This window comes from Poeciliopsis prolifica, unplaced genomic scaffold (assembly GCF_027474105.1).
Source record: "Poeciliopsis prolifica strain line A6 unplaced genomic scaffold, Auburn_PproV2 SCAFFOLD014, whole genome shotgun sequence".
NCBI classification, from domain to species: Eukaryota; Metazoa; Chordata; class Actinopteri; order Cyprinodontiformes; family Poeciliidae; genus Poeciliopsis; species Poeciliopsis prolifica.
The window spans coordinates 2977980-2995580 of record NW_026562389.1 but is presented as its reverse complement, the minus strand read 5'-3'; the positions used below and the strand labels follow the sequence as shown (position 1 = coordinate 2995580).

General features: G+C 39.5%; 1 protein-coding gene across 10 annotated transcripts; it reads right to left on the bottom strand.

Moving 5' to 3' along the window:
• Positions 1 to 156: 156 nt before the first annotated feature.
• On the bottom strand, positions 157 to 17480 carry cdc14b (cell division cycle 14B). 10 transcript variants are annotated; one of them, XM_055039149.1, is made up of 16 exons: positions 17186 to 17478; positions 15918 to 16008; positions 13695 to 13770; positions 13118 to 13210; positions 12929 to 13005; positions 11843 to 11909; positions 11603 to 11753; positions 11284 to 11514; positions 11048 to 11186; positions 9649 to 9814; positions 9411 to 9508; positions 3817 to 3864; positions 3614 to 3736; positions 1930 to 2098; positions 718 to 783; positions 157 to 622 (listed from the first exon to the last, which is right to left on the bottom strand). In XM_055039149.1, the coding sequence occupies exons 1-15, from the start codon at positions 17292 to 17294 to the stop codon at positions 760 to 762; spliced, it is 1662 nt and encodes a 553-aa protein (XP_054895124.1). In that variant the 5' UTR covers positions 17295 to 17478; the 3' UTR covers positions 157 to 622; positions 718 to 759. The 10 variants fall into 10 exon arrangements, 9 of the variants coding, with proteins under 9 accessions (XP_054895124.1, XP_054895127.1, XP_054895126.1 ...); XM_055039152.1 differs by having other exon boundaries at positions 1993 to 2098; XM_055039151.1 differs by lacking the exon at positions 17186 to 17478 and adding an exon at positions 16167 to 16464.
• Between the last annotated feature and the right edge of the window lie 121 nt (positions 17481 to 17601).

Below are 17601 nucleotides of genomic sequence, written 5' to 3'. Positions count from 1 at the left end.
TAAATACCCAGGGATATTTAATTTCCTAAATGCAGTGTAATAAGTTTTGGGGACAGAAATATCCCCAAATGGAAGAATATTAATGCAGCCCACCATAGCTGTGGTTTGGGGGGACGGCCACTGTAACTAAGCATGTTGTGCAAAAACAAAGCTAGATTCATTTGGGAGTAAATTTATTTAAAATTCATATTTTTCTAGGATTATAAAGAGTAAAGGCCCCGTTGGGACCATTTCATGACATGATTTTAACAGTACAAAATATTTACAATATACAAACCGTATATTAAATGTTGACACATGTACAGCTTTGAAATCAAGGAGCTGAAAAGGTGAACAAATGACAGGCCTTGTCCAAAACATGCTGATTGGCAGTATAATGGTGCACAGTACCTCATGCTATGATTGTGTGATCCAATAATTTCTCAGCTTTACACTCAGCTTACACAATTAAAACTTAATGATGCAGTGTTTTTGTTTAAAAAAAATAAAACCATCTTGTTCTTCTGCAGTAAACGTTCACATCAAGTTGAACGTTTCTCCAAAAATGGTTGGATATCTTCGCATTTTTCCAGGTTCACAGGTTTACCGGAGAAGAGGAGCTCTAGCTTTGGGTATGGAGTGACTATGAGAGAAGAAAAAAAATACACAATCATTTAGAGATGTGAAGGAAAAACTATTACAAAAGACAGCAAATTGAATAGGAATGAGGATAGATACCATAGCCTGGAAAATCTAATTGATTGCAAAGAGCTGCGAGCTTTACGTCCTCGTGACACAGCGGGTCTGTTGTGTGCAAGAAAGACGAACAGATGGAAAGGTGAGCATGGCAGTGGAGCACAAGTAAAGGATGCCAAATACAACTACAAATGGCTGATGGCCAAAGGCAGATCACAGTGAGCAGCAAAGTCTAGAAAAAACCATAGCCATTCGAAATCTAAAAGACGCTGACGAAGAAACGGGCAAGAAAAGATTCAGAAAGTTGCAGACGAGAGACTTCTGCACATTAAGAGCTTACGTGTTGGCATGAGACATTTTAGAATTTGTAGGCATGTTAGGAAGAGATTTATACTGTACAGTACAGAGGAAATGTTTGCATGATTAGTGGAATCTGAGAAGCCATTTTTTCCCTAACTCCTCATTTTCAATCAGGGTAAAAAAAGATCATATTTTATAGATACTCTGTTAAATTAGCATTTTCATAAATTCCAACATCATTGAATTTATGATGTTGGAATTAATTCAGGAATTAATTTCAAAAAGTGAAACTCAGATTCATAATAGACACTAGATACATTTGAAGTACTTATTTATTTTAGATTATTCTGGCTTGCAGCAATTAAAAGTCTATAATTCAGCTTCACTGAAAATTAGACAATTACACAAGGACAGAAAACTTAATGCAAAAATGTGGACAGAGAGTGAAATGTCAATACACAGCACAGTATTTGTTCTAAATACTTTAATGGGGCTGTTTTTGCATGAACTACAGCGTCACCGCAGTCTGGCATGGAGGCGTTAAATCTGTGTGTGGGTCCGACTGGTGTGGGCTTTGCCCCACAACCCTCCCAAGGCTGCAGCTACTGATGTTGATTATGTTTGTTTCTCTTCCACACTTTTCCTTCCACTTAACTTTCCACTAATATGCCCTCGGTTAAGCACTTTGAACAGCCAGCTTCTTTAATTTTCTTTTCTTTATATTCTTTAGTCTTCTGTCACGTAATTTTCTGAGAAAACAACTTTTGGGTTTGAATCATTGTGTGTAATTAGTAGTAGCATTAGCTAGTTTCACTTTTTGACATAATTGCTGAAATAAACTTTCAGTGGTGGGCTATATGAGTTATTTGTTCTCGTAGCTCGGGCACTGCGCAGCAAATCAAAAGAAAAGAGTAAACAGAGTCTCTGGACTTCTGACTAGAGAAATCTGCTTGCCTGCAGGTGTCCCTGTGCTGCGTTTAAGTTGTTGAGGGCGCCTGCGTTGGCTCTGACACTGACCGTGTCTCTATGGCTGCCACACGGCTCACAGAACATTGGGTCGCTGTTGCCAGCCACTACATGGAGGTTGCCTAGGGACCTGACCAGCCTGGTTTGGCTCAGGGAGCTGGTAGAGAGAAGGAAAGCTGTTAATGTACTCCACAGGGATCTACAGCGTCTTGCAGAAGTATTCATACTTTCAAAAGTTAACTTTTTCACATTTTGTTGCAGCTAGACTTCTAAGCGGTACTTACTGGAGTTTTATGCAAAGTTGTGGATAAGTGTAAAGCTGAAGGAAAGGCATAATTTTAAACATTTTTGAAAATAAAATTTTTGCAGCTGTTCTGCGAAAATCTCACAGTAGGTGGAGCATCAGCATATTTACAGCCATGTATGGGACAAAAGAAAAACAGTGTTTTTACCAGACGTGTGCAAAATGAAACATTTTCATCAGCAGCACATCAACACTACAATGACCCATGACGGAGGAAGCATCATGCTGTCAGGATATGTTTCTTTAGCGAGGAAAAGGAAGCTGGTCAGAGTTGGAAAACAAGTTGACGTTTTCTTCAAGCTTGCAAGCTGTGGGAGAAAGTCTCTGCTGGAGCAAAGTGGTTGAATGAGCTCCGAATGCCTGAAGACAGCATGAACAGCTGCTTTTTGCCACAGATTCCACGGACATAAAAACATGAAAACCATGAACCATCCTAGTCAGTTGAAGGCACAACAGGCTGCTTGTTCATAACACTCTTGACATGAAGACAGTGTTGCAGAACAGAGACTGGGAAACTCACCCAAGGACAGATGTAGTTCATGCGTCTGAATGAAGTATACTATGTTTTCCCATCCAAGAGAATGTGACTGAACACACTCAATGAATGTGTTTCTTGAGAGAAATGGGTTTTGTTAGAAACCTATTTCTAACAAATGAAACCTGAAATGAAACCTGACAAAAGGATAGTCTGGGGTAGAGGTGCACCTTCCAGCCAGACCAGGAGCCCAAACATGCAACAAGAATTACAATGACATGGTGTTGATCTGAACACATTCATATTAGAATGGTCGAGTCAAAGTCCGGGTCTAAAGCCAACTGAGAATCTGTAGCATCACTTAAATATGCCCTTTACAGGACCTCTCCATCCAGTCTAACTGAGCTTGACCTAAGTTGAAAGTTGGTGGAGATAAACTCTTCAGCATGAGCTACAACCAGTCAGAGTAGCAGAACACAACTGCAGCCTACACCTTTCAGATTTTTATTTGCAAGACATTTAGAAAACCATGCATTCTTTTCCTCACTCTGCCATTATCTGCCACTTTACTTTGGTCCAACACGTTAAATTGCACTGAAATGTGAAAAAGTTTGATGAATAACAGTGAAAGACGCTGTGCGAGTGGCTATAGCCTCTGGATTTGCTCCTCAACTGTGTTGTTGCCACATGAAACAAAAACTATGAAACACATTCATGGTACTCTTTTACATAAAAAATACAAATACCTTCAGATGATTTTCTTAACAGTTTATGCAAATATGTGGTTTCAACTGCATGGATTATCTAATTTATGTTTTTTCTATCGATGAGAAGACATTTCCTGCATCTCCTCATTGTGTTACATTGGTTAATGTGTTAGGAATCAAACTGACCTTCCTCCTACTCCGTTAGCTGGCAGAGATGCTCTGGTCCTCTTCCTGCTGTCTGAGCGGTCAGACAGAGCCAGGGCGCTGACACTGGTCTTACAGCCCTCAACACTGTCCTGTCTGATCACCCTGCACAGCACACAGATAAAGCCACATCTGTTGGTCAACGCCATCTTTCATGTCTTAATTATATGAGCTGCACATTTTACCTGAGGGACTGCGAAGACGATCTGGTGTTTATTTTGTTCTCTTCTTGTCTGCAAAGATATGCATAGTGTGACATAAATCTCTGGGAGTTTGAATCGGAAAATAAATGACTGATTTGAGGGTCAGAACGGGGGGACGCTGCATAGAAACTAGCAAAAATACATTCAAATTAATGAAGCCTTTTGCATTTAGCGGGCAGGCAGGTTATGTTAGTAAACTAGAAATAAATCAATGGAGCAAAGTCTCGTCTTAATAAATACGATTTAACTGACAGTTTGAAGCCAACACAATAAACAGCAAAGCATGGCAAGTTGACAGGAATGTCTATGGGAATAAATCATTAAAGAGGAAAAATGGTGACAAGGACATTGTGTGTGATTGAAAAGAAAACTAGCTCTGCTGATCGGATTTAAGATTCAACAAACGACAGCATAAAGGAAGAGGATGATTCTGAACAAATTTCTAATTGGGGTTGGGAATTAGAAGAGACCAGGGGCTCACTTACAGCATTTCTCAGTTAGAGCTCCAGAAGGAGGGGCAGGACAGGTTTGGGGGGGAGGGGGCGCTGATGGGCGGCAGAACTCAGAGAAATCCTAACCCGTCTATACAGAAATGCAGGATGGAAGAAGGGAAGCCATACACAATCCACCACAGGGCAAGGCTACACAGGGAGAGCAGCATGGCTACCAGCCATCTGAAAGGAGGACAAATCCAACAACAAGAGCAAACGGGGGGGAAAAAAAAGGAAGGAGAGACAAGAGACGTCTGGGCAGGACACAAAGCCTCTCATGTTGTGCTTTTCCACTGGGACTGGATTAGATGAAACACCCTCCTTCACAAAGTCTTGCATCCAATCGTCCCACACGGCTGGAGTTTGTTCTGATATTCTAACATTGCAGACATTGTTTAACAGCAGTCGACACCCGCACGTCCCCTTAAATGACTCGAAGTGCAGAAACGAATTGAACATGACAGTATATGTATTTCATTACACAAAGTAGACTATTATAATTGTCAGACTTCTCAACCAATATGAAACCCAACAAGAATTTAGGAACAGTTGAAACCAGATGTTGACATACGCTGTATAAAAAGAACATCTTTATTTTGTCACCACTGGATGTTAAATCCGAACTTTTCTTGTGTAAGGTAAATTATGAATACCAACTGTTTCTGTTTGTTAAATAATAAAATATTACAATTTCTTAAAACTTATAAATTTTTCCCCTTGAATTGGATTACAGGACCTGTTATGTCTGATTAAGCATTAAACAGTCAGTGAGACATTTTTTTCTCCTTACACAGTGTTGTGACAACACATTGTATTTCAATCAATCATGCAGTCAATCAATTTTATTTATAAAGCACCCGTCATGTTGAATGCTGGAAACACGTAATAAAGGGTTTTTCTGTACTGGGTTTGAACTGTTCAGGGTGACAGTCTGCAGGTTACAGATTTGGGTAGTAAACTGAAACTGTTTGGATACTCCCTTTTTTTCCTCCCCTCTTTGTAAGCCTGCTGGTGAATATTAAAAACGATGTGCCTTCATCTTTTCTTCACTTCCCTGGATTAGCTAGAGGAGTCACTGCTCATATTCTCTGCTTAATGTCTTAATAAAATAATAATCAAAATCCATTTTGATTAATTCTTGATTGACTGAGTGTTTCACCTTAGGTTAGACTTATTTATTTTCTTAACAACAGTTTATGCAACTATGTGGTTTCAACTGCATGGATTATCTAATTTAATTTCATGAAACTGCCAACTTCAACAGAAGCTGACAGAGTTGGAAACCTGCAGGAGTGAAAAGCTCAGGTGGTATGTGAACACCGATCCAGTCATAAAGGCAATGGAAAAACAACAGGCAATCGACAGTGACTCCAGCCTAACATTATAACATGTCAGACACAAACAGTGATCGAAACTGAGGCACAGGCATGCATGCGTTCCCAATGGAGTTCAGTACTTTATGTCATGCATGGAAAACGGCAGAAGAGATGGGCAAAAGTTTGGATAAGCATTCTTCTAATTGTCCCTGCAATTGAACATGCGCTGCAGTGTTATGCAACAAAACAATGGAGCCAGACGGTGAAATTCAGCCCTGAATTATGTCTGTACAGCAGGATATACATTGATACAGCATATACCCTAAAAAGTGCAAGTAAACCTCCTGTTCTGTCTCAACTTCCCCCTGAGAATGCATGAGAATCTGCTTTTAACTCCAATTCACCCTCAGAACTTTATGCATGATGTTTTGTGATTAACTGTCCTTACACAACCACAAATAAAGCCATAAATCAAACTAACTACAATACGGTATACTTACTTTAAAAGGGAAAACCTACAGCTAAATATTTGGTGCAGGAAAATGACCTAACTGACCAAAAAAGGAAGTAGCTACAGCAGGTTTTTATAAAGGCTCAAGTGTTTCTTAACAATTTTATGAGTAGTGCCAAGTCAGCAGTGCAAGCCAAGAACCAAAACCTTCAGTTCAGCTATTCCAGATCTTATTTATATCTGGAATCAGTTGAACAACTGGTGCTGCTAGTAAATACAGTGGACTTTATTTATAGGCCCTAATTGACAGAAGATATCTGGGATGCAGTGCCTTGCAAAGGTGTTTGTACAACTACAACATTTTCACTCTGTCACGTTGCAAACACAAACTTCAATGTATTTTACTGAGATTTTATGCAATAAACAAAATCACAGTGTGTAAAAGTTAAATGGACGATTAAAGCTATAATGAGTAGGCACTTTGTAGAACCACGTGGAACCAACTCTTTAAGAGGATGTCGAGTTTTTGAAAACCTTCCTGCCAATTCTTCCTTGTAAAATCAGTCAGACTGAAGCACAAACAACTTGACCTACATTTGGAGTTTGACTGGTCCTTATTAACACACTGACTGATATGTTGCGAACCATTCTGTTGTAGCTCTGGTTGTAAATTTGTAAATTTAGGGAAACGACCCTCCACCCGAGTCTTATGTCTTTTATTAGCTTCCAGCAAGCTTTTTCCCCCAGGATTGTCCTGTTTTAAGCTCTAGCCATCTTCACAAGAACTCTGAAAAATATCCCCACAGCATGATGTTACCTCCACCATGTTTCACTATTAGGATGTTTTTGTCAGACGATGTGCAGTTTTAGTTTTGTTGTATTTCCCTTACATGGGCTTTTATGGCTCTTTCTCACAGAAATTTTCAGTGTCATATTTGGTAGAATGAAAAAGGGCTTTTAGTATTTCTCTAATGTCTCTAAAATCCCATTGAAGTTAGTGGCTATAAAGTGACAAAATTCAGAAAAACATTTGATGGTTTGGAGAACCTCTGCAAGTGACTGAATGCCTTTATATCGAAGCAGAGCAGCTAAGTGCGTCCACCAGCCAGACAATGGAAGGCGTGTAAATGAAACGCATTCACTAAGTGCATATCCACTTAACACCATAGTAATTCAAAGAAAGAAAGGGGGGAAAAAACAACAACAACAAAAAAAAAAACAAGATCAGCCATACCATTCATTGGCATAACAACCATCTCTACAGGAAGAGGATGTAAGCTGAAAAGGAAGTGACGTGCACTTACCTCCTTCATACAAAACCTCACATCCTCTTTCTCTGCCCACTGTCCCTCTCTCTGCCTCTCTCTGCTACCTTTTGAACGGCAGGCAACACATCGGCCACGCCGTGCCCATGAGGCTGCAGCAGAACACTACCACCTGCCTGACATGGGACAACAAAAGCCAAAGCCATATGGGTACATGGACAGAGGCTGGTCAACCATCCTCAGCATGGCTGACACCCATCCTTCCACAGCTCTATTTATACGGCCACAAATGATGTGGAGTTGGACGTTTTTAGAATATTTGATTGGTGGAGGGAATGCGTTGACAGCTATTGCTACATTAGTGCTTCTGCTAAAGCTTGCATGCACACACTTCTATATTTATCTACTGTAAAAACCACAGTTAGAGAGCTAAAGGAGGTCATTATGATGCCACTCAGTGACTTTTTAAAGCTGTGAGCTCAGCAGTTAGGGCCTATCAGAAGAAAGGAGTGGAGATGAGTTAAAAGCAGATTGTTTTCTTCACTTTATGCTTACAGATTACCCTCCTGGTGACAATAGAGAAGTTACAGTTAAATGGAAAATTTAATAAGTTTTGAATCTGGATCAAACTGTCCTTTGGTGGAAAATGCTGTAGAAGATACTGAGCCACACAAGTTTAATGGTTACAATTAAACACAAAGACAATGAGCAGCAAAAATTGATTCTTTAAAGCTGTCATGCTGGCACTGATCCTAATGTAACATAGTCAATTCAATTAAAAAAATACAACTAAGTTCTTTTTATTTTAAGAAAGCAAAAAGAAAAGATTGTTTATTACCCATTTCTTCATGTAATTCTTCCTAATGTCATATAGCCCTAGCTTGGATGGAGTATTTGGTCAATTACTATATTTCAAGTGAGATCTGAGATTAATATTATGCATGTCAATAATAATTTGACCTATTGGAGGCACTTTCACTGCCAGGTTTTACTGGCCAAGATACTCATGGAGAGTGGTGGGAGCATGTTCAAAGAAAAACAAAAACAAGAAGAAGAGTCACCACAATGTTTGTCACCACAATGTTCAGCAGTAATATCAAAATTGCTTATACTGTGCAGCTGCTTTACAATAAAATGCAAGTAAAGATTCTAGAATGTAGGAAAAAATATTGTTTGTTGACATTGTAAGGTGTTGGTAGAGTAGCTGAGGCTTCGCCCTGGTTAATGTTTCCCTAATCTAGACATCTTTATACTTGAGTGTCCCTGCAGAAGGCAAATAAAAACCTTTCTATGTGCAACAGAGTATTTTTTACTTAAATATTTAACTATACGAGTACTCCCAGTCATGCAGCTTACTTCCAAGTCTAGCCTTTTAATTTACTGAGGGGCTTTTACATAATGAACATCTTGACTGAATAACACAGAGACAACGAAGCTCTAGAATGTGTCCTCTCCCTGCCCAATCACCTCCGAGAAGGGGAAACAAAATTGCTTTGCAACTGGTCTTTAACTTCCACATTTTTTGTTCCATTTTAAATCCGAGTTCTTAGCAAATAAGTTGTTTTAACTGGAAGAGCGAGTGTCAAACAACTGTGTCCATAACTCTGTTATAATGTCTGAGCAGCTCCTGTCTTGATGCATCATTCATCCCTCACTAATCACAATCATAGCACTGTAATTCACTAGATCTGCATGCCATAGCATAACTTTTTTTTTTAAAGTTACATTTGACAACATCACAACTGCTATGAAATTTGCATTCTAGGTCAAACAGAGGACTGTTATGATTGCTGCAAGCTGGTTTAAAAGGACAGCTGACTGTGCCAGGAAACCACTGAGGAAAAGAGAAGCTTATCAAACTAAATGAAGATGAAGTAAATTAAATATACGTGGTCACTTTCTGGTCTTCAAAGCATAAGCTGTTTATGGTTTGAAAAACACTTGAGTACACATGTAATGATCTGACATGGAAAACAATCTCTTATTTCACTCTATTTATAACACACATGGGTGAGGATGCATGATGGGGCTTGCGGACTGCGTGGATACTTACGACAGAGAACCTGAAGACGACCTGGCCTGCCGCTTGCTCTTCAGGGCTCGTAGTTTATCGCCCTGGGTGACGCCGTTTCTCTCATCTTCATCATTGTACTGCAACACAAAGATGTTTGGCAAGGAAAGTTCAACATCCTCCTATTTCATTTCCTACAGGTTGCAAAACTGTCGTAAAGCCGACAGCTGCACAATCATATTTTAATCTGAACATGATAAAAGAGGCGTAGAAAACTCACCAGCTCTATTTCTTCTTTCTTGGATGCCTTGTTTTTGTTGCTACCGTTGATTGTGATGTCATCCACTCCAGACAGGATCCTGGTCACTGCCATCTTGCCGTTTTCCCGCTCATTCAGCTTCTTCTCCCGGAAACCATCTCCCTCTGCCCAGAGGGTGTTCTGCTTCCTGATGACGTAAATGGAGGGCAAACCTCAGCTGATTTGTTTTCTTGCCAAATCACAACCAAGTGTTCTGCTTTATGTTTCTCGTAAAACCTGTCCGGACACAATAATCCTTTGAAACAGCGTTTGCCATTATGATCAAACACTGGCTTCCAAACAAGAGCTGTCACTCAAACGTGGGAAAAAAGACGCACACAGGAACACACGCAGACCTGATTCACCAGAATACATGCTGTCCTCCAAACAGCAACAATACAGTGAGTTATTGGAAATTAGAGGTGGAGGAGTAAATATCAGAAGTCAGCGTGATTCTTTAACCGCATCAGCTCCAATAATATCACACAGGGAGCAACAAAGAAGAATACAATGCTTGGAAGCTTCATGTGAGTTGTTACTCACAGATTGCCAATATTTTTAGAGGATATGTGTCCCATTTTACATAAATGGCGACTTATCAAACAAATCATGGGCCTAATACTCTCCACAGAGGACAGACAAATCCCAGCCACGATGAATTTTTCTGTTTTTTTTCTGCCGATTGAAACTGAAGAGATAAGTTTCATGGTGGATTTAGAGAGAAAAAATAAGCTATGGATCATTAAAAGATTGTCTAATGTAAATAAACTGGTAAAACACAGTGTGTCAAAGCTTTTTTCATAATAAATACGTGTGTATTGGAGCATAATAATAAAAACCAGCTCAGTGTTTGCTTTGCTTATAGTATTATGTTGACAAAACATGCATAATATTTCCGTCATCTTCATTGTTCCCTCTTCCTTTTATCTCGTTTACTAAAAGTAACAACTGTCTCCTTGTGGCAGACTTTTCCACAATGTATGGACAAATGAGTGAGGGAGAGAGCGGACATGGATGCTGGTCGAGATGTGTTGTTTATCCTACTTGGCATTCAGCATGGTGTGTGTATCTCACCAAGTAAGGAATTAAATTCTCTACTGTATGAACAGAGAGTTTCAGGCAAAATTCATTAAAACATAATGCCTGATTTTTATAATGTAGAATTATCATGTCAAAAGACACATCTTAATTGGGCATGCAAACTGATGGATGTTGCAAAATCCTGTCTTGTTGTACAGATACCTTAAAGCTTCCTTGGTAACAAAGACTTTGTTATGTTCTGTGTCCCTGTGAAGTTTATAAACCTTGTCAAAGTAAAAAATTAAAGAAGCACATTTAATTCTTTTTTCCTCCTTAAAATCTGGGTTGCATAAACACCTACTCTTCTACGAAGTTTTGCTGTGGTCCAATGATGGATCCTGGCCGGCAGATCCGTATCCATGCGATGGCCTCCGCTGCAGTCAGGCCGTAATGTTTCATCATATAACAGCCGATTAGCGTACCGGTTCTTCCCAGGCCAGCTGGAAACAAAAGCAGTAGAAGCATTGCAGTAATCTTCATAAGACAAACAATGCAGAGCGGAGCAGCTATCAAGATGCTTCAGAGTAGAGCCTTTACCCTTGCAGTGGACCGCAATAGCTCCCTCTGCGTTCTCACAGATGTTGAGGAACTTTCTGACGATGGTGTCGTTTGGTGTGCTCCCATCTACAAAGAACAGGTCATGATGCTCAAAGCCTGAATCTGTGAAACGTCTTGCATCGTACATCTTCTTGTTGAGTCTGATGACAGTGGTGATGTTGTGTTTTCTGAAGTATGGGATGTAGGCCTCGGGAGCATGTAAAGGGTACCCTGCAGGAAAAGGAGAATATTAAAGCCAAAAGGCTTCTGTATGCAACCGATACTTGACCAATACTTGACCGATACTCTGCATAATCACCATTTTCTATCTTGCTTTTTGGATGAGGGCCACTGAACGCGAGGAACTTCCCAGGAATTATCCAGTTAAAGTCTCCGTTCTCCGCCCTCTCGTAGTGCTCGTACTCTTCCACATCAAAGTTGGAGAAGTCCAGCCAGCCGTACTGCACAGCCTAAAGGAAGGTGACAGGGATTGCATTTCATTTAATCAGCATCATGGCGTCAGAGGACAGAAAACTGTATTTATTGTTCATTTCCATACTTTGTGAACTCCACGCAGGCAGTCCAGAATGTCCAGATTGTACATGCAGGTTCCAAACGAGGCGTCTCTGTGAAGTACAGAAACAAAATAATGAGACCGATCTGCAAAAGCATCCTCTTTGATTTAGTTCATTAAAACATTTTATCTGGCCTGTGTGTGCAACAACACACACACAACACGTTTGACCGTACGCTGCATAATCACCACTGAATATCATCAATGGAATATCACCTAATTCCAGAGATGACATCAGATCTCCTGATTTTATTCTCTCTTTATCTCATTTTCTAATGAAACAATCTGTCTCATATGGATCTTTGACAAGACACTTTAAAAATCCTTTATTTCTGCTCAACAGACACAGAAATGGAAGAAATTCAACCAGCAACATTAAGCCTCATTTACACATTTTTATGTCGAACATTCTCACCTCTCTTTAGCATCAAAAGAAAACATTTGGAACTTAAATGTTCACCTTTTTTTTTTGTTTTAAGGGAACATCCATGTTTTGGTAGAACAATTTGATTTTAGTTAAATATCACATGTTGGAATGAAGTATATGTGATCCACGATTCTTTCTACAGTAAAGCATAAATTTATATCTCTTTACAAAGATGAAAGTTTAAAACATGCCTTTTCATGACAGGGACCTTTAAAGAAGGTTTGGAGGGAGTACTGTATGATGAACCTGCTAAAAGTTTCTCACTTGCAGCAAATTTCCAGCATTTTATTCCAGTTTATTATCCTCTTTCAATGCATCCTCCTCTGAAGTTATTTTCTGTTAACCTTTATTACATAACAGAATTTCTGTTTCTTTGTTGGTCAACCCAGCCACCCATCCTGAAAATCCCAAATGTTTACAGAGTTTGCATGCAAAAAGGCATACAAATTTTCTCCTTAATTTAAGGAATCTGGGCCTGCCAATTTCACATCATAGAGAGAGAAACAACTTTAATGCCAACAAAAAAAATCACCTTTTGTTTTAAATTATCTGCTTTAAAATACATAGTACTTTGGGCACACAATTGAACAGATGTAATGCTAAAACAACACCTGTTCAAGAACAATAAAATGGTGACTTTTTACCTGAATGGAAGATAAGATGAATTCCTGGATACCAGCAGGTTGTAGGCATCCTCTGGTGTCATGTTTAGATGCATCACCTGAACAAGACAAGGATCTTTTCAGCATGCACTCTCTTGTATTGCATATCAATTTTGACATTTGACACCCACCCACACCTACAGGAAATATGCACATTTGTGAAAAACTTACTGCGTACGATCCTATTAGATAGGCAGCGTTGGCTTGTTTTTTCTGATCCCCGCAAGTAAAAAAAATGATCTTCTTCCTCATGAGTGTAATTGACTGTCCAAAACATGGCAAATAACAGAAGAGATGTTAAATTAATCTCACTGACTACATTATGAAGAACACAGAAGTTGCGTAAACTATTTGGTTTTATCGCCCTGTTTGTCACCCAGAAGTTATCTTACTACACAAAAACAGATAACTTCCCTAATAAAACTGTGTTTTTATTTAAGCTCTAACATCTGCTTACATCATCAGAAATGGTAGCGATTAAAAATAGGCGAGATAATGATTAAATGTTCTAAAAACACTATTAAATTACAGGTGCAGACATACTAGATCCTGCAGGTATAACTGCCTCAGCAAGTGGCTCACAAGCACCATTGCTGACAATAGTTGTAAAACAACCACCACACTAAAACACAGCAAATCCGCCGATTATACAGCCCACTGCAAGTATAAATAGATATTGACTGGTCAATGTTTTCTTTTCTATTCTCCTTTTCCAGGAAGTGTAATTAATTGCTGCAGTTTACTTTACCTTGAGCTTCTTTGTCAGCTTGCAACAGAAGCGATAAAACATGGCCAGGTTAAGGGGACCAAAGTCCGCATAGAAGCTGTGAGAGGCAAAGAGAGAAGAAAGAGAGTGTAAGAGTGGCTATTTATGCAGCCAGCCTCCGTCCCTGGGGAAGCTTCACAAGATCGAATCAGCGCCATCAGGCTTACAGCGAAAATACTGACCGGAGTAATGAGTATATATGGAAGCTTCCAATGATAGAGTGTTTCAATTAAAAAAGGAGAAAAATGTAATTTTTTTTTTCTTTTTTTGGTACTACTGATATGGACCCCACGTCAGCTGTGTCCTCTCAGGGACAAGACCTGGAACTCCAGCAACAAAAATGCTCTCCTAGTTGCTTTAAAAGCATTTTATTCCACCAGCAGAAAAGGAGGTTGCAACCTGTTTACATTATTACATTGTGGACAGCTTTGTAGTAGTGAGATTTTCTGGATACTTTCACCACAGAATTCCCAATCTGTTTTCTGTGTTTTTTTGTTCCTTTGTTAAATATAATTAAACAATTGTATGTAATGTGGACAACAGGAAAAACATGCTCTTAAATGTTACTCAATGAGGTTACTGTCTTTCCTACAGTATTTGTATTTTGTAACACATCATAAGGTTAAGTATTAAAACTATGCTATGAATAAAACATGGAAAGTTTTATACTGAACACTGTTTAGTTCATTACCGAATAATGGATTGAAAAACAATAAGAAATATGTTTAAGAAAAACAAATGAATATCTACCATCAGTAGTTTGGTTCATTATTTTGGTCTGTTCTATTCCTTTTTGGAAATAACAGACAATTAAATTAAGCTGTTTGTGAGATTTGAGCAGTTAAATGCAGAGGCCACAATAATAAATACAGTAATAGGAAATGTGTTTCTAAAACACTTTCAATGTAGGTGCTGTGTCGAAAAAGACAAAGGACAAAGTACATGAAGCTGAAAAAACCCTTAAGAGTAAAAATCAATAACCAGAGTAAACATAAAACTACTAAAACCAGAAATTTGAATTTACATTAAGAATAATGAACAATGTAAAGTGCAGTAAACATCACCTGAACATATTTCAGAAATACAACTCTGCTACATGGAGCAATTATTATATATATATTTTAAATTATGAGGGCAATATAGTTCAGGGAAAACAAATTTCTCCATGTTAATTATTTTTGTCCATATATCCAGACCTGAAAAAAAAAACATGAACCAAATTCCTTTCTGCATAAGTAGGAACACCTTAAGGTTAACTCTCATCAAAGAAGTACAGAGGTAAAAAGCTGGTGTAATTATATTTTTAGATTTTGAAAAATGAGGACAAGGTTTCAAAAACACTGTGTTCATAAAACTGATTGTTTTCTTGACAGAAATATCTTTTCAACAGGAACATGTCGTAAAGATGTGCAGTAATTACTGTAGAGTGCTCTAACAATCTGTCCAGGAAACCTGGGAGATCTCCATAGAAATAAATAAATGTAAGGAGGACAGATCTCTCTTCACCCTTTAAAAACGGTCTTCATTTAAAGCATGTTTTTCTCCAGGATAATGAAACAATTGAAAATGTGCATTTGAGAGAAGAAAAAAAAAAACACACCCTAAAACTAAGGGATGGCGATACAACTCAGTTCATGGCATGTTTGTTCAAAAACAGAAGCAAAGAGAACCGAAGCGACTGTAGGTGTTGTTTAAGAGCGGGATGTTTTTCAGGTGATACAATGTTTGAGTTTTGTTGTTTTCTGGTTGGCTTAGCAATATTTCTTTTCTCTGTGTCTTGAGTCGAATAAGGAAGTGAATGTTTGCTGCTGTGTATTTACACTTCTTGTCCACTTCGTTACATCTGCCATGTATCCTTACTTCACTTAATTAAATGGAATCTGTAGCTTGTCTTTGGTGGACACTTTTATGAACTGACGTCCAAGTTCACCATTTCCAATGTAGCGTCTTCATCTCTCTTGGACAACTTTGACTTGCACAGACTTCACTTTGTCACCTAGTTCTTAATTTTAGAATGGAAATTAATAGAACTCCCCCTAAATACACTTGAAAATAAAAAGCATAAAACCACATGATGTATTACACTTAAAATGTTTTTTTTGCAATAACACTATTGTAAATCTATTTAAAAACTCAGCACTCAAAGAAGCAGAAAGTCAAAGGGCAAAGTACGGAAATATTGCACTGCACTGCAAAAGAACTCACTTCTCATATACCAGCTCTTCATCTATGCAGAAAAAGTGTCGGTCAGCTGTGCTCTTGATCTTTTGATGAAGTATGGCAAAATATAGTTGATCTGAGGAGAGAAGGAAGGAAGGGACGAAGGAGGGGGGCAGGGAGACAACAAAAAGGTTCAAGTTAATTACTTTTGTCATTATATAAGTCCTTTCATCCATTCCGAGCAGGACAGCAGCACTTCCAACGTAACTTATTTAACATTTCTATTTAACATACCCTTAATAAACTCGACACATCTGGAGGAAACATCGTCTGAGGTCATTTTGCGAGCAGATCCGAACATGACGTTTTCCACCTATTGGTACGGAGCGGATTCCTTCACGAAAACATGCGAGTAATTTTTTACACGTGAACTGTGCTCTACTACTTTATTTATTTATTTATTTATTTTTTTAAAAAAAGGTCAAATCAGCTGCATAAAAAGTTTTCGCAAAAAGAAGCTTTATTTCCTGATCCTGAGGTGTTCTGAAAACAGAAGAAAGTCACCATCCGAAGAGCGAAGGAGACTTCAGAGTGCAAGTGCGCACTCTGCTAAAACTGATGCCCCCTCCCACCTTCTCTCCGCGGGAGACTCCTCCCCCACCTCCGAGCTGCCCGGCACGCTATTGGCTGAGACAGATCCAGGGCGCCATTTGATTGGAGGAAGACACTGTTATTCGAGTTCGGGCTCCGCCTGTTTCAGTTTAAAGTTCTCCACATGAGAGACGTGATAGGCCCCGGGATAGTTGCCAAAGCGGTTGCTAGGACGATCCGTCAGCCAGTCAGCTTTGCGAGTTCCACTTAAGACAAACCTCTTTCTGTCAGACTTGAGCTCAAGAAGGATGAACTGGAACCAGGAAACGTCATCAACATTTGAAAACCATTATTAAGAGAAGCTGATGTGGAGTTTACTATTTCTTATCGGCATAAACACGTCACAGCACCGCCCTTGTGCACATGCGTGACATAAACACGGTCGGCTAAAGGAGACGCATGGAGATAATGCATTCCAAGCGTGACTGATCGCACTAGAATAAATACTAAACATCAATTTCATTTTGGATATTTGTTTTAAAGGTAACTCCCAACAAACCCTCTGGCCGATAAAGGACACACGGTGTCGCCATATTGGGGGGAAAAAAGCTGGAGAAAATCAAGGAGTGCTGCGTTTTAAAAGGACACAGTGTACGCAGGTCTCAATGCATTGGCCAAGTGGGCTGAAAGTTGACAGGGTTCACCGTGCAGACCCCTCTTACCTGTTATCTCAATGTAAATATCAGAGCTTAGCTCCGCCTCTGAGCTGCTGTGGGCTGCGCGGCGTTTTTTCCTCGACTCGGTTCGCCTCTTCTCGCTTTTGCGCTTCATTCTCTCCTCGGGAGCTGCAGCATGAAGGGCATTTCCCGGGCGAAGAGTTTGCCACCGATGCCCCCTCCGCCGTTAACGTGACATGGCTTGGCTCCTGCGCCCCGGTGCAGCCTCTCGTGTTGTGTTGTGTGTCAAACCGAGCTTGAGTTGGCTCTCTGTGGTGGTGACGTCTTTGAACAGGGGCAGGTTTCTGTTTTCCGAATCCCCCTGCATGTGACGCATCAGGATTATATGTCCAGAGCCCACCCTTAGCTGATCAGTTGCTTTAGTTTTGCAGGTCACAGAGACCATTCCAAAAGAGACTCGA

Coding starts and splice junctions, on each gene's coding strand:
- cdc14b (XM_055039149.1), bottom strand. CDS start 17,294: ATGAAGCGCAAAAGCGAGAAGAGGCGAACCGAGTCGAGGAAAAAACGC. Junction 13,771..15,917: donor GAAGAGCTGGTATATGAGAA/GTGAGTTCTTTT, acceptor TGCCTCTCACAG/CTTCTATGCGGACTTTGGTC. Junction 3,737..3,816: donor TCGTCTTCGCAGTCCCTCAG/GTAAAATGTGCA, acceptor TGTGCTGTGCAG/GGTGATCAGACAGGACAGTG.